The following is a 25,356-nucleotide window of genomic DNA, read 5'->3' on the forward strand; positions in this document are numbered from 1 at the left end:
TGCGGGAGCTGCTATACGTTCTTGACATTCTGGGACGGTCGAGGTATGGACTTTAGCAACCCTTTTTGTGAATGTGGAGAGCCAAGTAGACGTCAAATAAACGGCTACGATCATTCTGTACCTCGTGGAATACATTATGTCTGCAATGAGGGGATCTGCTTTTTCTATATGGAGGAGCGAAATTCGTATGGAGAGCAGATTCAAGTTCCGAAGGATTCTGTGGGGAAGTTCGCTCGCAACTCTTATATTTGATATTACTAGTAGTAATAATGTGTATTGATGCTTGGAAAGCTTCAATCTTGCTTCGATTTATTTTATTTTGGTACCACCCAGGTAAACGAGAAGTAACGCTGTAATATGAGGCTCTTTTGATTTTCAGTGCAGTTTCCAGTTGAATATTGATGTATGATATACGGAGTAGTAGGAAGTATCTTTCGAGTCGCCAAAGCCTTTGTATAGTTTGTAATTGAGAAAAGCGAATAAAAATTTGAGTTTGTTGGCCCGAATATCAACAAGCTTACTTTGGCGACGCTTTCGCAGTCGAAGACGAAAGGCTCTCAGCTCGGCATGCTTTTTTATTCCATTCAAGCCAGTTTCCGAGTAAATCTACACCGAAAACCACTTGTGCCGGTTGCCCAGCCAAGTGCACAAGCCAAAAGGCGACGTTGCATTCTCAGGGGTCAAATAGATGAGATGAAACACCCTATTACTCCGCAGGCAACCATTGATCCGAGGACTCGACCAATTTAATGGAGTGGGTCGGTTCGAGCTGTCACTTCTTAGCTGAAGAGCACGATGGAGAGGTCTCTTCAGGGTCTTCTACTCATTTAGTGCCTCAGGGTTCTCCGTACGGAGTACAGATGTTGCCCACACGACACAAAATCCGTAGCTGGCTGATTAATGGCCGTTCATGCAAGCGAGGCCATCGGTACCTAGGTAAGTTCTAGACCACCAATCCCTACCAAGCAAAGTTAGGAACCCACAGCAGCGAAAACATACGCTATTACAGAGTACATACAGAACGAGTTGAAATTTTTACACCCGCTGCGTTGTTCAATTTTGATCCTGGCGGCGCAAGGGGCTAGATGCACCCAAGATTTTCTTCTGGCAGGAAGTGGGGGGTTGCGACCGCTCTAGCGGACGCCACGACTCCATAAATAACAGGTGGTGAGTCAATTTGCCGGATTGGACAGGTCTGGACAGTGTCGTGCGCTGCTTTGCTTTTCATTTAAGATGAACTGTTTATCTATGCGGCGGGGTGGTTCATCCAGTGGGGTGGATTGGTTATGTACCTTACGGTATGCTTGAGATCCTTGCCTGGTTGAAGGAAACAGGTGTGACAGAATTCATTTTGTATATTCGTCTATTTCCGAGATGGCATGTATTCCGCAAATCCGGGCATAATGTCGAATTAAATTGAAATTCAACTGAAATAGATACATAAGTACTGGAGGCTGAAGTTAGAGGATCTTCGAAAGCCGATCCTGGGGTCACTCCGACTTGGAGTCCTCGCTAGCGATCCTTTGGGCACCATTTTTGGGGTACATCGGCGACAGAGACTAATATGTCTCGGAAAATATAGTGTTTTTCTTTTTCTGGCTTCGGATTCAGGTTCACAGTTGAACTCGCGGGTGGATGTACTAGTAGTGATAGTAGTATATGGCAACTTGCCCAGATGAACATGGAGTACATACTGCTAGTACCTCTACTCTGAGTCAGGCTCATTAACCACGGGATATTATTGCTTGTAGATAGTAGCACTGGTGTAATGATATGTATATATATTCAAATCAATTTCGAATGATGTTGAAAAGTACTAGCGCCTACTACTAGTAGTTCACCTTTAATATTGTGCATCGTATTCAGTCTACTAGTATTTCATTCAATGATAAAATGCCAGAATTGAGTTTTCTTTGAGCTACTCTTGTGCTAATTAGATTGACGATGACGCAGGCTGCAAAAGTGGACTTAAAGACAATTCATCGCTCGGAGACGAATGTGGTTGGGCAAGCAAGTGTGGGTTGGACAAATAGTTACGTAGCCAAGAGCGGTTGTAGGTAAATCCACTATGATGATCAGGCACTCAAAGACCTCATTCTATGTACTCTGTTGTCTTTGATTTTGTCACGGGAATTTCTAGTCTTAAATCTGTACGCCGTCCACATGTCGATGTGCGGATAGACCGGATGATTGGAGTGACTTGGCACTGATATCTGTGGATGTAATATACATACCTAGGTACGGTATGGATACGGCAAAGGAAGTGCATCCTTGGGTGTCTGGTCCACCGCCGGGAGTGTCCGTTGAGAATCCGTGGTAATGCCCCTGCAAAAAAGGGGTTGCACACAGTCGAAATTCGAATGCACTCGAGTGTTCCAGTTCTGAAGATATGGAATATCATGCTAACTAAATAGTAGGGAGATGTAGTATAGTATATGCCCTGGTTGTCCCGAGGCAAGACTAGACGAGGGCTACTGTAGGCTTAATCCCTAGCGCTGGCGGCATCAGTCGGGAAATGGGCTTCATGCGCTAACGGGTTTCATTTCCCTCACAGGCGTAAGTAACCGTATTTGTAAAGGGGGCAAGTACATCTCAAATAAGGAAGCCATTTTCCCACTGTTGGAGAGAGTTGATATGCCCTAGTTAATTCCAATTCGCGTCGGTTAGGGCATTGGCCTCGGAGGGGTTTCATGTTCATGTGGCAAGTGATGATCGCATGAAGATAATAAGAAGGCGCCACAGTCATCTCCCACTCAAGGGCCACAGGGGGTACAGGACAAGGGCCGGAGTGGCACCAGTCAAGCCGTGTCTGGTCAAAGGGGAAAGCGATCGCTGCGGGACCAGGGTCGTACCTGATGAGGTCAGCGTAAACAAGAGATTTGATTGGAGAAAGATGGAGTAGATGTGGGGTCGTTTGATTACCGCCAGGAACACACACAAACAAACGGGAGAGTCCATAAGGTACCTCTGTATGTCCATACAGAGTACGGTATTCTGTACAGCCCTCCTGCAGTTCCTTCCTTCTTCTTATACGATACTAGTAAATAACAGCCAAGTATTGCCAAGTATGTACCGGTACCTCTATCTCCTGGTAAATTAGTATGGGGCACTAAGTACCCTAACCTCTCCGGTGCTCTGGCTCTGGGGAACGGACCCCTATTACACATGTGTACCCTGTACACATGACACACAGACTTGTGTGGGATACTTTGTACTCTCTGTACAGTTATTACAGAGCGTCCACGGATGAACGAGAAGTCAAGCGGAGAACACGCCCGTCAGGCCCCATCGGACTACTCCCCCTTTCGTTCTGAAGACTCTCCCTCCTTCTCTCCATCGACATCCCACTCCCCAATACACGCACCCTCACGCTCTTTACATCGAGGGACCCTCCTTTCACGCCAGTTCCAAACTCGACCGCTTGCTTTCGCCAATCCGATTCCGCCTTTGACCCTTCTCACAAAGCCGATTAGGGGGGCAAGCGCTGTGAAACCGGTCCCTCGTCCACTTGATTCGTTTCACCTGGGGATCCTCCAAACCCCCATTTCTCTCGCTGTTTCCCTTCCAAATTCCGCTCCTTCATATCGATCGATCTATCGTTCCTTCACTCGTCTTCCGCGTCTGCGATAATCCAGGAGCCGAGCTTCTCCCTTCAACGAGGCCCTGCTCGAGGTCTCCGCGCCGACTCGAGTCCCGGAGATTCTTAAGTGACGACGTTGATTGCTTTTTAGTCGTCCTTTCTTTCGCCCATCGAGAAGTTCCCAAGGGTTACGCGGGTCGTTCCTGGTTCTTCATTCCATCCGTTCCGACTGTGTCTGGAGCGGTACTACCTTCCCACCTTCTTTTTCTTTCGTGATCTAGATCTCTCCTCCCTCTTCTCGTCATCATGCGCTTCACCACAGAAGCTATCATGAGCCTCCTGTTGGTGGTCGGCTCCGCCTCGGCCAAGTCATTCCACCATATGGCTATTCACAAACGAGCTGGTAGCAGCTTTGTCGGTTGCTTTAGCAGCGCGGGAAGCCTCAGCGGTTCAACAACTTACATGTACCAGAGTACTGGATGGTGCTCGGATCACTGCACTAGCAAGAGCTCCTCATATTTTGCCACGACAAACGGAAAGCAATGCCTGTGTGGTAACTCCGCGCCTGACTCTTCCGACAAGGTCGCCACCAGCAAGTGCGATACCGACTGCGCAGGCTATCCGGATAACAAGTGTATGTTGTTGATGCTGATGATGGAACCTCCATGATAACTCGATTTGTCTTGCTGATCCAATACTTACTACTTTTAGGCGGCGGTGACGGCTTCTATTCCGTATACAGCTTTGACAACGGTAGTGATGAGAGCTCATCAACCACGGCCACCACCACTACTGGCGACTCTTCCCCAACTAAGACTGATGCCGCAGTGGAGTCGGTCTCGACGAACGCTGGAGGCCATACCGTTATTATAACTACAACCCCCACGAGCGCCGCATCGAGCGATGACAGTGGCTCTAAGGGTGGTGGCACCAACACGGCTGCGATTGCTGCGGGTGTAGTTGTTGGTGTTGTTGGTGTCGCAGCTCTGGCTGGTGGTGGATTTTTCTTCTACCGCTCCCGCAAGCAAAAGGCTGAGGGTGGTGCCGGAGGCGGCTTCTCTGGTAATACTCACCAGCAGATGTCGGACTCGCGCTTCGACGGATCTTATATGGCCGAGCGCCGCCAGAGCAATGGCAGTATCGACGACGACCATGATTTCTCGCGCCGCATTTTGCAGGTCACCAACCCTGATCATCGCTAAGGCATACGACTATCACCACCAATCCTCTTCACTTCATTCCGCCTCCTGCATCGTGCGTTGTCGACACAATCTCCCTCTCATCCGATATCCCACCCCATGAGAGATCTGTTTTTATTCTTTCCCTTCTCTTGTCATATTTTCCTCGGGTTATTTTTAGCGGAGTTATGATATCCGAAAGGCATACGGCTCGACCCGATTCGGTGTCCATACCTGGTGAATTTAGTTTGAATCTGTTTCTACACCGACCGTGCCTTGGCGGATGATGTGCATTTACATGAAGCCTCGCGTGAAGCCTACGCTTGCGAGTTCGACTCGATAAAAGGGGCTTTGTCAACCCCAACCAGCCCAGTCCAGTCAACCGCATCGGAAGGCCACCCACCCCCGACAGGGTGGCGGACTATGAGATACCGTCTTAATGGACTTTGAGGTTTTGGCGGTATTCTAGTATCCGAAAAGGCGTTTCTATTTTATTTTCTTTCTCGGCTCTATCGATGCTCGTTAGAGCAGACTTGTCTCATTCCCACGATTTCCTTTTTTCCCCTCGATTCTTTTTCTCCGGCCTTCCATTCAACCGGTCTGAACAGAATGTTCAAGTGTATTCCCGATTTGCTTTCTTTATTTCCAAGTGCCGTAGAATGGTGCTGTAAGTAGGAAAGATGAGTTAGCCTGTACTTAATGCGAGAATGGATCTGCATACCAACACATGTCACATTGTAGGAGGCCGGCTCAGGCTCAAGGTAGAGTGCATGCTTAGCAGGAGAATCGTTTCCGATCGTTCGAGGTCGAGGTACTGCTAAGATCGAGGACACAAGGATCTCTATAGAGTTGAAAGGAATGTGGGAAGTGCAAAGTGGGACCCTGCAGATTGCCAGCCCTGGAGGAAAGCGTGTCATGCTTTCAATTTTTCTTCAAAGTTCCTAGAAATGATTCTTAATCCATAGAGGGATTCATTGATCATAGATGACAATGTGAACCCGTTCTATCTAGACGAACTTGAGCTCTCAATTCTCAGTTGGTCAAAGTATTATTCCAAATACTCCTAACTAAAACACCACCCGCCCATTCTCCATTTGTCCAGTCCATCTTGACTGTAAATTGGACGTTCTTGCTTTCACCCGGGGTCAGCCAGAATCCATTGTCTGAGAAATAGCCCTGCACCCCAAGTGGATGATCCAACCACACCCACGCAGCCACTCCGCCGTTAGCTTCAACACGGAAATTATGGCCTTCTGCAGAACGGGAGACCTGAAGCTCCGGGTCTTCGATCTTTGCCTTTGCCAATGACTCTGGATGAAAGAAAGATGTATGCGCATTTGTCTTCTTTGGGGACTCGTTGGACGTGACACCGTCATCGGAGATATTCACTCGAAGGAGGGTATTTGACAAATCAAGATCAAGATAGTCATGTCGAAGATTTGTCTTGAATACAAGAGTCGAGTTGATGGCGCCAACGGTGAACGGAATCGTCTTCGATACAGGCTTTCTCGAACCAGAGAGAGGTTTTCCATTCCAATCCATCCAGCTCAGCTTCGCCGTCCCACTGAATGGAGACCAAAGGTCGGACATGACCCAGACTTCCAGATCACCCGTGGTCGAGTTGTAGAAAGAATGCCCGATGACGGGCTGGAAGATGTCTTTCGCACGATAAAAGAGCACCTTCCAGCGACCGTCGGGTTCGATGCTGGACCATGTGGGTGCAGCCCTGGATACATAATACATCAGTACCAACATCCCGAAGACCTAAAAGGATGAGAATTCCATACCAAAGATCTTCAAGTTGCCAATAAAGCGACCCGAGATTGTGCTGTGGCATCCCGGCACCGCGTCTAAAGAAGGCCAATTCGGAGGTATAGTAGTCGGCTTGGAAGACCTGAGTTGTCCAGCACCATGCACTAGAATACCATTTAGAAAAAGACGATCCGTATTCAAAGCTGTAAACTTACCTAAAGTTTGCTACGCTGTCCTGCATATTTGGGATTGGATACCAATCTTGTACCGCAGCAGTCATCTCTTGGAGCCCTATAACCGAAAGTTCTCGATCAGTAGCATTCACTGGTCCTCCAAAGGGATAATGTCGGTTGTGATGAATCACCATATCTGAAAACATAGAGAGCTGGTCATCTGGTATTGCTTGTTTCCAGGAATGAAGCGAGGGCATGGAGATGAATCCGAATTCGGTTGCAAATCGACCAACTGGATAGGAACTCAGGTTGAAGGCTTGGCTCGCATCATAGTTATATGTGTCTATGTACGATCAGTGAATGCGAGGAACTTAGTTTTTGATTAAATGGAGTACTTACCTGTATCGGCGTAAATATAGTCTGGCCCGGAAGTATTGTGATATCGTGGAATCTGGGGCATCGTGGAGCTAAAGTTCAAACTCAAGAATCCGTTGTATGTGCTTTTATCCCATTCGTTAAGAAGTAAAAAAAAAAAAGATTAAAAGATAACGAGACACTCACGATGACGGAATGTAGCTGATCGATTTTGTATTTGAGTAAACGGCCCCAATGAGCAATTCTAGAAAGATATGCTCGTATTCGCGCAGAAGAGTCCCGGGATTATCAGGATCAAAGAAATAGCTTAACATGATCTGCTCTAGTTCGTTGCCACCGACCCAGAGGGCAAGGCTTGGATGGTGATTGACGCGACGCTATTTCATTATCAGTTACCGAACGAGGGGAGAGAGATGTATGACTTCATACGACTTGATAAGTTGCCTCTTCCTGATATTGAGCCAGATAGCTGGCATTGGCGGGATATTCAGCATCGGAGAATTCTGGCGCATATTAATGGTTGAATGGAGTGCCATTTTGGGGTAACTTGAACTCACCAAACTCAGACCACAGGAAGATGCCCATCTCATCTGCAATGTCGTAGATCCAGCTAGGAAGATAGGCACCGGATGACCATACTCGCAGCATGTTTTGATTCTTGTGTCTAGATTAGCTTGTTTTAACCAAAGATTAAAGAGAGTTGGATTCTTACCCCGACAACAACGGCTTCAAACAGGCTAGAAGATAAAATTAGTACATAAATCGTCCGGATATAGAGACCAGACATACTTTCTTATCTTAGTTTCGTTCACTCTTGGCCAAAAGACGTCAGGCGGAACAAGATTTGAGCCCTTGGCATAAAATTCATGGCCATTAACTTCGAAGTGAAAGTTTGAGCCAGGCGCAATACCCCGAGCCTGCTGCTCTTCCGTCACCGGTAGCAGATTTAGAACGACAGTTCGAAATCCAACTCTGCGATGAACTTCTGAAATGGCTTTCTCGCCATGAATAATCTTGATAGTGGCATCGTAGAGCGGTTGTGATCCTAGCCCTGTCGGCCACCAAAGGTCAACCAACCTTGGGTCAATAGCGATACTCCCCTCTATCGTTCTCGTAGATTGATGAATATCGCCCAAAGGCTGATCCAATATTAATTTTCCGCTCGCATCCTTCAAGAAGACACGCAGCGAGGAATCCCGAGGCAAGATGCCTAGATAATCAAGGCTCACATTGAAGACCCAGGGCTGGGACTGATCGGGCGGGATATTGTTCATCTGACCTTTCCGAAATATATCAATCAAAGCATTTCGCACATATACAGGTGAAGCATCATTCAGCTGCACGACCCGCGACGGCTGCCAGATTCCTGCAGGTGATATCTTTGGGGCCCAATCCCAGCCAAAGTCAGATTGCTCCTTACGCATGTATTCTTTGCAGCAGAATTCTTCGGTTGGGGCGCCGTCTGCGCTATTCAAGAGAGCTGTTACCTTCTTTTCAGAAAATGCGAAAAATAAAAGAGAGATTGGGACATACGGTCACCATTTTCTGCTATCTCTTTTACGATCTTGGTCGCGGACCCGAAATTGAGACTCAATTTGGGCTCCTCTTTGCATGAGCGAACTATGTCGGTTACATCGAAGTACCATTGGCGGAACTGGTTGTCTGTATTTCCAACAAATTGATTACAAAGTTCGATAGAGGCAAAGGTGTCAAGACCATCAAATATAAGCCATGTTGAAAAATCCTCGGTTTGGCTCCTATGATAAGTTGAGATGAGAAATGAGCCATTTTTCCTCGACCGAAGGTGGTAACACACATATTAAAAATCACAGCCGAGTAAGTCCAGTTAGATCTCTGAACCCAGAGCAGCTCGGTGTCATTTTCTCCATATAGTGGATCCCCAATCGCACCCGCTGCAAAGAGATCCAGGTGTGCCTGGGATGGTACAGAACCAGGGACTGTGATGTTTAGGCCTGCCAAGGTCCAGTTTTTGTTACCAAGGTCTATTATATTCTGGGAGACAGCAGCTCCTGCCAAAAACAAGATATAGAGTAGTGTCTTCATGCTAGCTTCAAGTTGATCTCGAAGATTGAATCCATCCAAGTGCCAGCGTTCATTTTTGCGGGTCAAGTATTTTATGTCCATTTCTTTTTGGTTTATTGAGGGGTTGGAATCGCATTGACTTTGGGGTAGTATTCCATCGGACATTTGAAAGCGATATTGGAACTAACTAAGCCTCTCCGAGCTTGGATCAGTCTGCTGAAGCTGATCATTTCCTAAAAAAACAGGTTAGGGAATCGGACCTGGAGTTCTCCATACTGACTGTTCACTGCGCCTACTATGTATCAAGACTAAGCTTACAAGCTGCAACCCTGAGCTCCCTTTGAAGAAACGGTGGAGATGGACTTGCATAATTGTCTTGGAAATTTTGTGCACATTCATATTCAAACTGTTTTGACACAGCGGTGGTTGAGAATCTTTTTGAAACTTGTACAGGATAAACGAGATCCCATTAAACTGCTCGGCTCAAACATTCCTCATGTGCAATAAAATGAAGCTATTCCATTTATTGAAACCCAAAAAGCGAACAAATGCTGACATTCCCAAGTCCGTTCCGACTTGGGACTACCCCGTGCGGGGACTCGGTCTTCATTTCGCCGAAGGATTACGACGGAGGGGGCGTCCGGGGCAAAAGCTTGAGTGGCCATGGCGTTGGAGTCAGTGCGCTCGGTCTGGACACCGATTTTAACCCCTTGTCTTGATTGATTTTCACGATTGAACGTGCCCCTAGATGAGGTTCGTATTGTTTATCTCTGGAATTCTGTGCTTCTCAGGCTGTCCTTGGAAGCCCTTGATCATTCACCCGTGAAAAAAGAACAAGTAATCGCCTGGCAAGAAAATAATTGAACTTGTCTGATCCGACTCGAATTGAAACAATCAAGTTCCACATTGAGTGATTAATTTTCAACGATAAGGCCGATCTTTGCCAAACTGCAACCTTCCAGCAATGTAACGATGGATGTTCCTGCCGATCCCCAGGAACAGATAAGTACATATGTACCCATTTCCATTGCCAATGTGTGTAAATCCACAGCATACTAACACATTCACTGTTTTTTACTGAGGATTCCCAATATGGTTGGTGTTTCCCATATTTTGCTGGCCCTAGCGGCGGTTACCAGCGCTGCACCTTCAACTTCATCCGGGAATACCTGCAAGAAGGTTCAGTATGACTTCCCCAAGGGCACGAACAAACACGACCCTCGTGCCGAAGCTGTCAAGCAGGCGTATGCACGTGAGTGGCGTGAATATTCCAAATATGCCTTCCCGAATGATGAGCTTCTACCTCTGAGTCATAACTATACCGATGATCTGTTTGGATGGGGTGCTAGCGTTGTTGATGGAATCGACACTGCGATCATTATGGGTCTCACGGATATTGTGGAGCAACAGCTGAAGCACATCGCCTCGGTCGATTTCACGTAAGTTATGAGCCAGGGAAGGAATTAATCACACTTTCCTATACTAACTTTTCCTCAGGAAGTCTCCTGATATCGTTAACTTCTTCGATATCAATATTCGTTACCTCGGCGGGTAAGATTTACTCCCTCTTATATTAGGTCCGAAACTAAATTCAACACAGCCTTCTGAGCGCTTATGACTTGATCAAAAGCGGCGACTTTCCCAATCCCTACGATGAAAAGCTCGTTGAAGCCTTGCTATCGCAAGCCAAGTCTCTGGCCACCGCTATTAGCCCAGTATTTGACACTGCCTCTGGCCTGCCTGCCTCTACCATGAACTTTTCGACCGGCGAAATAATGAAGAGCACCACAGCTGTCAATGGTACTAAGTACAACAGTACAAATACTGCGCAAGCTGGAACTATGATTCTAGAGTACTACAGACTGTCTGATTTGACCGGGGATGAATCATTCCGTCAGAATGTATGGTTCAAACATGCCCCTAAAATTGTCAAGACTAGATCTGATACTGACACTTCGAATTACAAAGGCTCAAAAAGCCGAGAAATACTTGATTAACCCTCAGCCCGCGCCAGCTTTTCCTGGTCTGGTCGGCACTGAGCTCAACACTGAGACGGGCAAATTCATCACCCTCGATGGCGGCTGGGAAGCTGGCGTTGACAGTTTCATTGAGGTGAGCAAATTTTGAAATCAGGTCCTGGCCTTACTAACTTCTCCAAGTACCTCATTAAAACCTACATCTACGACCCAGAAGATAGTATGGTCGAGCAGTTGAAAGACTTCTGGCTCTTGGCCGTCGAGTCTAGCAAAGATAATATCGCGCTTAGTCCCTACAAGAGACCGGAACTCACTTTCCTATCGCAGCTCGATGAGAACGGCACCATCATGTGGTCAATGGATGATTATGTTAGTCAATTGCTATCAACCACATCAACCACGAAGAGTACTCTGACCTAAATGACTTTCTTAGGCCTGCTTTGCCGGTGGCAATCTATTGCTCGGTGGAGCCTATCTTGATCGACCAGATATCTCAGAGTTGGGCGTGAAAGTGACCGACAGCTGCCACTGGCTGTATAACACGACGGTTACGGGTCTTGGACCATCAAGTATGTGCTTGAATGATTTTATCGTTTATTTGTTTTTCAAATCGGGCTAATACTTTTCTAGCAATCGCCTGGTACAACGAGCACAATAAAGCCTACGACAAGAGTTACAACAGGAACTCCACCGTTCGCTCCTATGCTGCTAAGTACGGATATTTCATTGAAGACCCATCATATCGCTCGTACCCAGAGCCACTCGAGAGTATCTGGTATGCCTACCGCATCACAGGAGACACACGCTGGCAGGAATACAACTGGGAGATCTTTCAAGCGCTGAACACTACCCGCTCGAAGTCAGTCCCCTACGCTGAAGTCACCGATGTCAATGCTCCATATGGTGGGGATTTGGTCAACTATGTTTCCAGCTTCTATTTTGCTGAGGTCCTCAAATATCTCTACCTCAGCTTCACCGAGCCGGACGTCGTTAGCCTGGACGACTTCGTGTTCAATACTGAGTGTCATCCCATGCTGAAGAAGAAGTCTTGTTAATCTTCTCCTCGCTAAAATTTAGTGTTGCAATGGATTGTGCGGTATTGGTCAGAATGCACCTGGGATACATGAAGCATCAATCTTCAAGTTGCCAGCATATGGTTCCGAATGAACGAGAACGAGAACAGAAGTCTCTGTGCTGGTGAATTGAGGTCAAAGTAAATCTAGCGTATGACACATGTACAAATCTTCGAATGTCTTAGAAAATCGATGGAGTACTAGTATCTTAGGCCCCGGGATAATTGCAGCAGCGAATATACATTTCAAAAACATTGGTAGGAGTACTTAGGTAGTTCTACTCAGCAACACTATAATTCCGACTGAAAAGGCGAAGCATTTTGAAAAGGTCAGCGTTCATATACAGTGGGAGTCAACTGCAAGTGAATAAGCTCAGACTATCCTCATTCATATTCAATAGTGTTTTGTATTCTTCTCATAGCATTCAAATCGAAATTTTGGAGACTTCAGAGCAAGTGTAGTGTGCAAACATCTGAGATCGGCACCCTAATGTCAATCCGGGGTACTAGCCCAGCACACGGCAATGAACCGATATGCTTCACCGAAATTGAACCATAGACCACCCCACACTTTCTCTCTCTCTACTCATATGCCATACTCAAGATGGGATTCGCGATGAACCCCGAAAATCAAAGAGCAGTTCATCCCCTCAATCTAAAATGACATCAGGTATCAGGGCCGGGGACTTATGCCCATGTGGAAAAAGCCTCTGAGGTCATCCAAGACCACGCAGGAGCACGACCTTCCCTAGCGCGAAGAGCTCCAACCATGATCGACCTTCAAACCAACAGCGGTTATAGGCCTAATCTTGAAATCCAGCCCGATATTCAGATGAGGTAGAAACATAACCACAACGACAGTATGCACGTGTACGAGGCGGTGATCGTCGCTCCAAAGTGGTTTAGAGGCGCGACCTGTTCGAAGACGCGGGCCAAATGAAGCGCTTCGAAGGACACCTGCATTAGGTAGTACATGTTGACTAGTACATCCCAGTTACTACTATAGGCTACCATGATACTACTAGGCTACTGTCGGTGCCTGAAGAGCGGGAGATCGAAGTACTACTAATAGTATCCGTACTAGTCGGCCAATTCCCGACCAGGCCCGAGCTGGATTTAATGACATATTTACTCCGTACATACTAGTACTACACATGACACCGGATTTTGACAGCGGGAGCGGAAATTGTCTTAGAATTTCTTTTTACAATAATCAAAAATGGTCGGTCTTTGCGGGGGTGCATCGGGTTTAAGCAGGCCGCGTTGGCGTTTGTAGGTTGACAAATCCACATATGTACTAGTATCCCCGAGGGGCAGCATCACTAATCAACATTCTGCAGTATCACTGCAAATATTCCCGCTAGGCCACCATAGGTACCTAAATTCTCCCACTGGGTTGTGCAGCATGCCCTCCCTACGAATGGCAGCCGTTCCTCGATCCAACAGCGCCAGCAGCAATGACATGGACCTTCTGGCCCAGCGGCAAGGGCATGATGTCATCGCGCATGGCGATTGCTGGCTCGGGATTGAGATTCTCTTTCTATAGGTCCTAGAGAGGCGTTGCGTCAAGGGCTTGAGCTAGATTTCCCTTCTTGCAGCTATCCAGCGCTGCTTGCTGCAGCTAGGTTATTGGTTGGGAGCACGATCAGTGTATGATTGGTTGACTGTGGATATGTTGGTTTTGCTGGTCATGCAACGCAATCGGATTTCGGGTCGCGCTTTAGTTCTGCAACACAAGGACGAGAAGGGAGGATATGATCCCAAATCGTGCTAATTAGGGACTTATATCGGATTTGGGATTTGCCACTTCAGTTGGTGGAGAGTTTGGGCCTCGTTGGAATATCGTTGTGACGGTGAACAATTGCCTTTTCTTTGCTATTTTTCTTTATACTGTTATTACCGTTCGGCACTCATTCCTCTCTTGGCTCCATCTCTGTGCATTAAGATCAAGGTTCCTAGACCGCCAAGTTACAAGTCGCATACAAGTCCCTGCAATTAAACCATTCTGTAATTCATGGATGAGGTACATCTAGACCCTCACTCTTGAATCAATTAGATTGTCGTTTGAGGATCTCCAACTAACGCGCGATCCTTGTGGATGTGAGGGTACATGAGGAGCTACAACGGCGATTATGATTGGCACTGCCACCGAAGGTAGCTATTCTCCATAGCTTAGCTCGAGTCCGTCATTCCCATGAATCTTGCTCAGGTGGATGACTCGTCTTCGCAAGCTTCCAAACCCATAAATGGACCATGGAACAAGCATATGTGCCACTATGGAGTCCTCAATTTCCCGCAGGATTCGCAGGATTCATGAAAGATTGTTTGGGCAAGTCTCGGGCCCCGGCAAACTGACGACCCGTGGTTGAGAAGTGAATCGTGGAGCGTTGTGGATACAAACCCTATTCTCCATTTTTGGTTTGATTTTTGCCCTCGTTCATACTTCAGGAACCCTGATCGTTCTAGCCTAAACCATTCCAGATCGACACAACTCCGGAATCTGGTAGGTAGACTGTCTCGATGATGAACGCCGAGCTTGTTAGGTTGATTGAGTGCAGCGACCGCTCCGATGGACATACTTTGCCGTCAATGTTGGAACAAAGAGAGAGTTCGGAGTGTTTACAGGGTGAATAGCTTGGCTACACTCCGTACAAGACCGAGTTACCCCGTCCCCCGAGCCTGATAAGGAGTTCGGATGAAGACCGCGCAAATGTTCGTCCGCAAATATTCGTCAATCTCGCCAGGCAGCGAGTCGAGATCAGCCTGTTTGATGCCGGGATACCCGTTTCCGACCGTGGGAAATGAGAGATCAACCTACCGACCAACCAGAACCAAGGAATAGCGAGCTGAAGCCAGATTTGAGGAATATCAGTCTGCCTCCAGGAATCAGCCCTGTCCAAAGATAGCAGTATAGATGAAGATAACCGCACACATTAACCGGTAATCACCCGAAGGGCACTCAGCCGCAGCACGTATGGCAATTCTAAGGTTGATTACAGTACTGTCTACGGAGTTGATGGCGGAGCACGCCAGCATGCGTCAGAAAGAGAGATGAAACACACGATCAACATGTGGCTTTTCGGGGAGAAGTGGGCGATCGGGTTCTTTGCGTGGCCGCCGACATAAATGCGGGTTAGCATACCTAGGTATAGTACACCCTTTGCTTCTCCGGGAAGGAGGGAGTGCCTTAGGGCCATTTAGTGTCAGATGGGAGATTGGAGAGGGGAAGATAAAAATAAAACCCCCTCCAATGATCAGCACTATCCAAGTACCGTCCACGTGTAAGCGACGCTGAAACCATCAAATAGACCAGTCACAGGGCAGGTACTTACCAACAGTTACTGGGATGAGGTTAGTTCACAGTCTTCGCGCAGATGATGGCTGGAGCATTGCAGTAGTGTGGTCGGGGTTTACAGGATCACCCCTGTCGGTCGACTCCGACAAATTAATATGAAAAGATCCCTGCTAGCTCATCTTGAAGCTGGTGCAAAAGGAGATTAGAACGGTCGATGTTCGTTACAATGGCATTACCTGCTGCGGATCCGATAGATTGGGGATTACAGAGCTAAGATGCGCCGTTCCCACTAGCGATTCCTGGTGGTATCGTGATCCTTCGACCATGTGGTTAACCTCAGATGTGGATCCTGCCGAGTTAACGGCGTCGAATTTAGGGAAATGAGAGTGAGACTAGACCTGGCCCGCCCGCAAAAAAGGCGTAATCCTAGCTTGTAATGCACGGGTGTAATCCAATGTTGACGGCTGAAGAAGCACCGCTCGGCCGTCGGGTAATCCTTTTCCTATCTCGAAACCAGCTGAAATTGAGACGACGAGGGAAGCAGGAACAATGCAATTACTTGCTTTTTTCCTTCGCTGCATGCCATTCGACCCTTACAGTTCAGCTGCCCCTCTTCATGACCCCTTCCCCCTGAGAATGCACATAAGTTTCTCACTAGGGTCGACCCGTTGAGATGGTTGCACAAATCCTTTGAATATACCGGCAAACCCGGTAAAGCAAGAAAAGGGGGAAAAGAGAACCTTGGAAAACAGTCCCCCACAAGACGATCTCTAAATAAATGGCTTACATATGTACATACGGAGCACAGCGCCCAACACGGTACCTTGGCCTTTCGGATATGCTACGCTCCGAAAAACCAACACAAAATCTTCATCGTCATTGGCCAAATATCAATCCAAGCTAGTACATGAGCGCGAGAATAGTTGATTACCCTGCCTGCCCCTGAGGTAGAATAGATTACAGGGTACTTTCAGGTGGGCTCTCTTGAATCTGCCTTGCCTTGCGGAAGCCACATGGCCTGATCGACATCTGCAATACTGAAACATCCTCCATGATATCGACCTGAAGAGGGTGCTATATGAGTCGCGACTGGCTATTCAATAAAAGTCAGAGGTGTATAGTGCTTACATTGATTCCCAAATAGGCATGGACCACGTATGTACATACAAGACCAAAGTTACAGCCAAGTGACTACGTGACTAACCAGGTAAGCTGTACGAAAGGTGGGTAATTGACCGTTCGCATGCTGCCCGATTCGGCGCGGCTTTTGAAGCACGAGCGCCGCCGCCGTTCCTTGGCAGTGTACCTAGTACTTTGGTTTGATGTGGACCAAAGAAGGTCAGGAGAGCAATATGTGTATGAAGTAGATTTTATTGATCCACAAGCATTGAACAGAATGCTTACTCTGAGGCATGTCCAGAAGCCGATTGCTAATACTACGGGCCATGGATTTAACTTTGGTTGGGCTGAGTTTCTTGCAGTGCCCCATGTATACTCCAAGCTCTGCCCTATGGGTTTTCAAGCGTTGTGGGTTTGCCACTGTCTGATCTGTGCGGATGGTGGGGGAATGCGTAATTCAGGGCCTAGCTCTTACAGGGTGTCTTGGTTCCCCGGAAAAGCATCATGGAGGTCCAGGCCACCCAAAGCGGTGGCTCAAGATCCTTGAGACCTGGGCAGTAGGGTTGAGGTTGGTTTCTATTTCGGTGCGGAACATACATTGTGAAAGCCTAGGTATGCCTTGATTGACTGTCATTTGTGAGATCAAATGATTCATGATGAATACAGTGATGGTATCCATCCATGCTAGTCGCCTTCGCCACGGTCGCGAATATGCAGTCTGCACGGTGCATAAGATAAAATTACATATACTGGGGCGTTGACAGAACGTTAATGATCGATGTGAAGTTATTGGGTCCGCGATGCAGATCGATCTCCTTTGGGGGCGATGCTTGGCCCTCCGAGTCGTAAACGCAAAGTCTATCAGCTGGACCCGTCTCCATCATACGATGCTTTTTTGGATTGATTAACCTTCATGCTGGACAACCCATTAATTTACCCCTCCACTACGTTCCCGGGTGCATTCCTGCTGGACCCACCGAATCCATGAGCTTTCGTAGGCCAAGTAAGAGGCAACCAGGGACAGTCAAGGGATAACCTCACAACCGCCGATGGAAGGACCCACACCTCGCGCCCCTAACCACATTGGGTCAAAGTGTGTGCGATTTCGTCACAAGGTTATGAGGCTGACAGTTTTGAACCCTTCGATTTCTGTGCATTTCAGCTAGACTAGTCTGGGTATGCAGATCGGACAGAAACGGCTTTGGGGCCTATTTTGGGGTTTGCATTTCGACGGTTGTGTATACTCCGTACCAACTATGTGTTGTTATGTATGCTTATGCATATGAGCCAAGGTGGAACAAGTCTAATTGTAGTAAACACCATACGAAATTAAAGTTGCGAAGGATTGAAGGTTGTGATGCTGAGCCTCTGGGAATGGGCTATGTTGGAATCCCGGCGCATAGAGGATCAATCAGAGCCGTGGGTTGTCCGGGAGGTGCAGGTGGGCGCATGTTGGACGCGGCCCAACCTCCCAGATTGAGAGTCCTGTACATACATACATACATACATATGCTTACCTAGGTACGATACCGAGCGTGTAGGAACTATTCCGCATGTACAAAGTACATCCGTAAAAGTATGTAGCTATGAAGGGCGGGTTGGTGACTGATTACAGAGAGATATTCGTCAGAATCAAGCTGCACGTGCAAGATGTAACCAACACAGCCAGCAACTAAATTACCAAATACAGCCAAGCGCAATTAGATTACCCAATGGAGTAGTGAGTGCGAGGGCGACCGATTGATTCGCAGTACGGATACTCCGTACTGAAAACCCCCAAAGACCCGACGGTCAGGGCCGGTCCCTCACAGAGTACTAGCCAGCTCCTGTCCACTGGCGTGCGAGAATTCCCCATCCACACATGACTCGAAGTGGAGGAGGATCAAGAAAGACCAGTGTGAAGATCCTCCATCTGAGGTGAGACGGGACCAGCCTTTCCCGTCGCCCTGCCGGCTGCAGAATTGTGAAGATTATACGATTACAATGGTGAAGATTTTCACCTGTTCAAGCTGTTAGGGGCTAACTTAATGCCTTCCTATCTATCTCCAGAGTACGGAGTAACATTGTCCTTTTTGCTCTTACTTACCTGGGAAGGAGACCCACCGCAAAAGCGTCCTCCTCTCGCAACTCCAAACCGCCTGCGCTAAAAAAAATTCACCCAGGTTCACCGATCGGCCGAGGGGGTGGGCGCGTCGAACTGGCGAGACCGTGAGAACAAGTTACCCAGAGCCTCGCAGTGGAGCCAAGGGGGGTGACACTTGACGATTTTGATTTGTCGGAGCGGATTTTGTCCGGGGGTTGCTGTCGCCCGAAGCTGTCCCTTAGGGCGTGATGGTGTGGGCCCCCTACCCTCTGTCCGATAATCCCCGACCTTAGTCCGAGCTGTCTGTTTTCAATCTGGTTGCTCCCGGGTTGTTGGAACCGACTAGACTATACGTGAGTAGTCTGAGAAATGGAGTAGGGGATAAATGATTCCAGGATAATTCTAGGATTTCCTAAGCCTCAATTCTTGAGTCATTTCCCAGGTAGTAAATATGATTTGAAGTAAGATCACTCTACACTCCATACATACAATATGTACATGTACACCGCACCAGGTCTCCCAATCGGGTTTAGGGTAAAAACGGGGTATGCTCGATAACATTAACATACTTTTTTCAAGGGTTAAGGTGGACGGTAGGGCTCCCCTCACGGCCCCGGGATCGTCGTCTAAAAAAAGAACCAACAACAAACCCGAGATGATGACTCGCTCGTTCGCGAACCTGCACGACAGCCATCTGCAGTCGAGGAGGCAATGACGCCCACTCCATATTCAGGCCCGTCAGGCCATGGGGATGAATTCGTGCATACCTGCAGCACCACATGCGGTGCTCGTGTTCCCCTCTACTCCAAACTAACGCGCTAAGTCATTCTCAACTACATGTGGTAGTTTCCCCGGTAATTATATTATACTAGTAGGAGAGGTATCATGTTCCGCTCCTGACTATGGAGTATAGAGTCAATGAGTCGATGAGTCGAATATATGTCGATCGGTGCAAAAAGGGAAGGAGGCGAGGAAAAGACCAGAGAAGAGCAACTAGTGGCACCGCGATTCTGGCTCGCTCGTCATGATCCGCGCGATATAATGAGAAGAAAGTCGTAAAGGGACAACAGGAGAAGACAAAGAGCCCACCAATGTGTGACAGATTTGAGTAAACGAGTGAAGGAGCTGCACCGGAGAACCGGTGTATCAGGTAATACCAACTGGTAATATTCCGTATGGAGTAAAACACCCCATTTGCTCTGTTTTATCGAGTATTTGGAACCTTAGCCACCTGAGGTATCCACTCAGTTAATCGCAAGACTAACCTTTTAGGGGGGCCTGGTCGGGGCGCCATGACCAGGTACTTCGTACCTTTGAGCCACTTATGGGCACTTTTGTTCACGACGCTTAACCCAACTAGGCTAGTAAGCACGAGCAAAGCACGAGTCATTCTGCCCTACGCCGCATGCGGACTAGTCTTCCTTGGCAGACCGGGGCAAATCCCCACGCGAAAGCACACGGCAAGAAGGGGTCACGCCGGAGGGGTCAAGGGGGGGCGGGATCATCCAGCCCCCTATACTAATTTTATCTAATTTTATACTCATGAAGATGAGTTGCGATTGGAATTTGCATTTGCGCGATTCCACTCCCGCACGGCACCAAGTATGCCTTGTGGAGAACCCGCCAGTTCAAGAAAGACCAAAAGAGAAAAAGCATTTGCACTGCGACGGGGTGGAGCCGACCAGAGAGTCCCCACGCCGGGTCCCTTATTCATACTGATCCTGCGCTGACTCTGGAATTGCAATTTCGCTGATTTGTCCGGTATACCCATTACCTGGCAGGCGTGACTATCCGCATCTGTGATTCGTGGACTTCAACTGCGTTCTGTATATCTCGATCCATTTTGGTATTCTGGCAGCCCAAGCGTGCCCCTGCGTCGTGCAGATTACTTTGGACAGTCAATGTGGATGCGAAGGATTTCTTCTGGAATGCTTGAACGACGTTGAATAGTTTCGCCTTGTTTGTTTCAGAATGCCTACTAAGGCGACCGCCACGGCTGCGGGTTGCCACCACCGGGATCGATACCCCTGGCGGGAGAGGAGGGCGTATTCTCCGGATGAATGCCGAGCATGGGGTACAGGAACCTCGAGCGAGTGAACCCAGTAGATTTTACATATACATGTGTACATATATTGGGGTACCTCGCCATGCCTGGGTTAATGGGCAAAATCTATCCGCAGTCGGGCGTAAGGTAGTCTGGGGCAAACCAAGAGGGGTGGGTGGAGAACGATTAACATGAGAATCGGGGTTAGAGGATTGTAAGAGAAATTGCTGTGTAGCGGAGAGTGTCAACAAAATGGACTCTATGTTCTATTTTTGTGTACAAGATAAAGCTGTGCCGCATCGCGGGAACAATGGGAAAGGCTCTGAGATGGGATGATCGTGTTCGAAAGCTCGAACTATAGTGACGTCGGGGCCAAAATCAAGCCCACTGATAAAACTGTAAAGGGGGTGTAACGATGACAGTCAGAGGAAGCTCCCGGACGTTCATTCGCTATATCGAGTAAGGGATCAGCGGGGTGAAACAAGCTACTGTGAACTGCACAGGGCAACAAGAGGGCCAAGATGACAGGGTGGCAGGGCTCACTCACACTGTGATTGAGGCGGATTGGTGACCCACGAGGCAGATTCTATCCCATCGGATCTGGGACCACCTTCTCCAAGCTTTAGGGTATGTCGGATTATCCGATAGTTAATAAAGGACCAGAAGATCTCACCTAAGCCCCCTTGGAAATTGCCATTGAATGATGATTCAAGTTGACAGTAGTAAATATCTCCAGGAATAACTAGATGAGCAGACGGAATAGACCTCGAATCCCTCCCGCAGGATATGCTCCTCCAGCATGCAGCCAGGAATCAGCCTCACTACTCCCCTAGTCTAATGTAACTAGTCTTAGTCCGAGATACATATCTTGTCCAACACCCAACCCTAACACCGCCTCTACGATAGCCAATCGTATAGGAGCTCGCAACACCAAGCCTAATTAGGGCTAGGGGGAACAGGGAGGAATCCCGCGAGTTGCCCAAAGCAGCGAACCATCGCTGTTGCTCCACTCGTGGGGCAAACCCGTTACGTTCCGTGGGAGCTTGGACTGGGATCCACGCGAGATTTGGAATGGGAACTTGAACTTACCAGGACGGTATGAAAAGTGTACTTCCCGAGAGTATCTTCGTCCCTCGACAATACCAGTGATGCCTCCAAGAAATTACTACGCTGACAGAAGCCAACATTGAACAATGACATTTGGATATGTACTTGTGCTAGTCCAATCCAACATCCCAATACCACTCAACCGGTAGCGAGCCAACAGCCTCCCCATTGGCGCCATACAGCAGATCGTCATTGGGGAGCCGTTGACACGGGTCCGCAGTCGGCTCAGCCGCAGTCTTGGGGGGTAGAGTAATACGTACAGTACATACCAACGGTATTATTGTCATAATTTAAAATAAATAAAAATCAAATAAATTATGATTAGATTTCTAAACATAATTTCCCAGATCAATTCGAGTTAGCTCATGCTTGTCTGATCATCCCGCAGAGCGATCATCACCTCCACGCCCGTGCTTGTGGTTCCCTGCGATCTAAGGTTAGCTCCGTATTTTTCCTCATTTTCCCTTTCTTTTTTCTGTTTTATTTTGTTTTATTTTATTTTTTTAACCCATTTTATTTCTTGATTTCCATTTTCAGATTTATTTCCTTGCCTTTTTTAATCCATTAATTTCCTGGAAGTTAAATCATCCAACAGTAGATCCCATCTGTACCAACCAGCCCGGGCTTTCTATATCAGTCCACCCTCCGCCGCTTCTTCACCTCTTCTGCAGCTTCGGATTTCCCTTTCTCTCCGCATCCTTCCTACAGTTACATCACATTCGCCCTGGATACCTCTTGATTCCTATATATCTTCCTCCCCTCTCCCTCCTCCCCTCCAACGGCCTTTCCTTCCCTTTCACAGAATGGCCCGAGGACCCTCCGAACAATCATCAACAGCCACGACATTGTCTTCCAACCCTCTCGTCTCTGTTCTGAACAGCCCGATTGCTTCTAGCTCCCCGTCGCCAGAACCATCTCCTACCCGGTCGTCAACCCCCACCATGGTTGGCCGCAAGAACACTATGTGCCGCAGCCCGCAGGCCGACGTATCCACCTCTGTCACCTATACTCCCACAACCCACCGCATCAGCAAGGCAAAGAAGGGAAAGCGCGTCCATGCATGTGAATATCCCGGATGCACCAAGGTATGTACGCTCTCGATTCCCCATGCGCCGGCGCAATATGCTGACCCCAATCGCAACTAGGTCTTTACCCGCGCCGAACACCGTAGACGCCATGAACTGAACCACAACCCCGAAGCCTCCTACCCTTGTACATATACCAGCTGCAAAAAGGCTTTCCACAGGCCAGATTTGCTGGCGCGCCATATGGAGCGACAGTGAGTAGCCCAGAAGCTCCATGTATGGATTATTGCAGAACGCTAACCGAGTGACAGTGAATTCGACTCGCAAACAGAGCAGGCTCAATGGACAGCACAAACCCAAGCAGCCTCTGTGGGCGAGCCTGTCCCGCGCTGCATGTCTATGGATTCTGGATCTTTGATTGCGGGCAGCCCCCAGCAATCTCACTCCATGTCTATCGGCTCGATTGTGGCACCAGGAGTCCACCCTGACCTTGCCAGTGACTGCGGTATGGTCTGGAGCAACATGGAGTTGCCTTTGCAGCAACGTCCTTCTGTCAACCTGTTTCAAAACCATATCCCAGAAACTTCCGACGACAGCCCTTTCTACTCATCTCCGGCAGAGACCTGCCCCTCGCCTCTATCTGACGCGACATTCTCTCTCCCCACAACCTCCAGCTCCTCCATTTCCTCCATTTCGATGATCGACCAGTATCCCAAGGGTCTTCTCAAGGAGTTGACTTCGTCTCCACTTCAGATGGCCTCCCCACTGCGATGGGACGGTCCGGAGACCGGAATGCCTCCGTCGCATTTGGTTCCCATTTCTCTCGAGGAGAACCTCATCCAACCGGTACGTGGGAACTCCTTTTGTAAAAATTTCCAGAGTGATCATTCATTTACTAAATAATCCGTTTCCAGCCTGTTCAGTGCCACTACCCCTCTCCTTCCTGGTCTAGCGCGGACTGCCTCTCCTACGACGACCCCCAGTCACTGGCTCATTATCAGCCAATGAGCTGGAAGCAGTGGGCGATGTGAAGCCCAGCTTTCGGTCTCTGATTGAGCGCGACCCGTGTCTCATGCACTGCGCGACTCCATCTCACGACTTATGACGATTCTGACCACTCCCCTCCCGGCCGCCTCGAGCAGCCAAGCGCGACCCACGCACCCCACCGGGCGTAGGCGTGACCGGCAAACTTGCCCATGACCATGACCATGAGCTCCCTTTCCCGCGCTCCCCTCGTGGGCGGATTAACAACTGGCCAAACTATGGCTCGGTTGAGGGCGAACAAAGAGATTCGCCAAAACGCCCAACCCGCGCTCCCCCGCTGCATCCGAAGCCGGATCCCCCGGTCTGCGGCTTCGACCGACAGGCGTCAAAGCATCATTCGCAGGTCGGGGATGACCGGTGCGCGACCGAGGAGCCTCCGGTGGAGAACCTCCGGTTCAGGCAGGAGTTCTCCACATTGAGGCCTAAGCCAAAGCCAAAGAAGAAGAAAAAAAACACAAAAACACAAAAAAGAATAATTTCCTTTGTGCCTCTCTTTTCCTTTGTATCTCCTATTTGTGATGCATTGAACTAGACTAAGAATTTGTTGGGAATAGATCCTTTAGCGGGTGTTCTTTGGTGTTGATTCAATGATTATGAAATCCACGCACTTTGATTTTCTGGTTGCTCTATACCCTGGGTTAAGATACGATTACCCTTATGTACCATGTTACTGCGATCTTTTTAATTTATACCAATATCCATTCTAATGTGGTTGCCTTGTCCCTGTGTAGTACCGCAACCTTAGGAAGCATACCCCAAGCACCATGATATCCATAAGCATAAGCCCTATCAAATAGACAACCATGGATCGTTTACTCCGTAGAACTTGAACGAGCCGTGGTTCTGCGATCTTCGCCTTATTCCAAATTCCCGATCCTCTATTTTCCTACTTGAGCTCTAGTTGATTTCAAAGGACTTCAAAGGGCTTGGCAGGTTAAACCACGCCCTAAGCTAAAATCTCCAGAGCAATCAAACTTTGCCATCAAACTGATCGTCGTCGTCTAGACCACCGGGGCAAATGAGCCAGAGGGGAGACCAAAAAAAAACCGCAATTCCAACTCGGCTATTTCGTTCTCCATACTACATTCAATCCGCCAAAAAATCAAATCAAAGGCAGAGCTCCCCCTCAACTTCCGACGATCCGGAGTTCGCATTCGCGTCCAAGTGCTAAAGCTCTCTGCACATCTCGTTCATCTGGTCGCGATCGGTCGATCTCCGCCCTGCTGAACGGGTCTCGCCCCGACTCTTCCGACCGCCAAATAGATTAATTGAAATTGCCTCTCCGTGGCCCTGGTACCCTAATCCTCCCAGACCACCTTAGTACTTGCTCGACCTGCTTTCTCATACGCGAACTCAAACCCCGATTCATCCGCCCTATCTCCTGTCTCCTGCCTGGCGCGGACTCCACCTCGCGGCCCATGGCCCACGCCCACAATCGCGCGATGCCCCTTTCAAGCTATAGGCGAGCTGCGATGCGACACGGACACGGA

At 48.4% G+C, this 25,356-nt stretch overlaps 4 protein-coding genes across 4 annotated transcripts; 3 read left to right on the forward strand and 1 right to left on the reverse strand.

The window, feature by feature from the left end:
* Window positions 1-3,886: 3,886 nt before the first annotated feature.
* N7533_009213 (WSC domain-containing protein) lies at window positions 3,887-4,782 on the forward strand (the record flags this gene model as incomplete). The annotated part of the gene is made up of 2 exons (XM_057105863.1): window positions 3,887-4,214; window positions 4,292-4,782. 2 exons carry the CDS (start codon window positions 3,887-3,889, stop codon window positions 4,780-4,782), a joined length of 819 nt encoding a protein of 272 aa, XP_056957312.1.
* Window positions 4,783-5,790: 1,008 nt separating this feature from the next.
* Window positions 5,791-9,122, reverse strand: N7533_009214 (beta-mannosidase; the record flags this gene model as incomplete). Its single annotated transcript, XM_057105864.1, has 11 exons — window positions 5,791-6,484; window positions 6,546-6,674; window positions 6,726-7,026; window positions 7,083-7,150; window positions 7,245-7,435; window positions 7,488-7,561; window positions 7,616-7,715; window positions 7,771-7,795; window positions 7,848-8,520; window positions 8,592-8,815; window positions 8,875-9,122. The coding sequence occupies 11 exons, from the start codon at window positions 9,120-9,122 to the stop codon at window positions 5,791-5,793; spliced, it is 2,727 nt and encodes a 908-aa protein (XP_056957313.1).
* Window positions 9,123-10,193: 1,071 nt separating this feature from the next.
* On the forward strand, window positions 10,194-12,132 carry N7533_009215 (glycoside hydrolase family 47 protein; the record flags this gene model as incomplete). Its single annotated transcript, XM_057105865.1, has 7 exons — window positions 10,194-10,540; window positions 10,599-10,652; window positions 10,702-11,002; window positions 11,070-11,213; window positions 11,261-11,446; window positions 11,511-11,646; window positions 11,708-12,132. 7 exons carry the CDS (start codon window positions 10,194-10,196, stop codon window positions 12,130-12,132), a joined length of 1,593 nt encoding a protein of 530 aa, XP_056957314.1.
* A 10,468-nt stretch (window positions 12,133-22,600) lies between these two features.
* On the forward strand, window positions 22,601-23,853 carry N7533_009216 (uncharacterized protein; the record flags this gene model as incomplete). The annotated part of the gene is made up of 4 exons (XM_057105866.1): window positions 22,601-22,882; window positions 22,943-23,076; window positions 23,134-23,668; window positions 23,737-23,853. 4 exons carry the CDS (start codon window positions 22,601-22,603, stop codon window positions 23,851-23,853), a joined length of 1,068 nt encoding a protein of 355 aa, XP_056957315.1.
* Between the last annotated feature and the right edge of the window lie 1,503 nt (window positions 23,854-25,356).

This window comes from Penicillium manginii (genome assembly GCF_028828005.1).
Source record: "Penicillium manginii strain IBT 31320 chromosome Unknown utg000006l:1.0-4164085.0:1.0-4166146.0, whole genome shotgun sequence".
NCBI classification, from domain to species: Eukaryota; Fungi; Ascomycota; class Eurotiomycetes; order Eurotiales; family Aspergillaceae; genus Penicillium; species Penicillium manginii.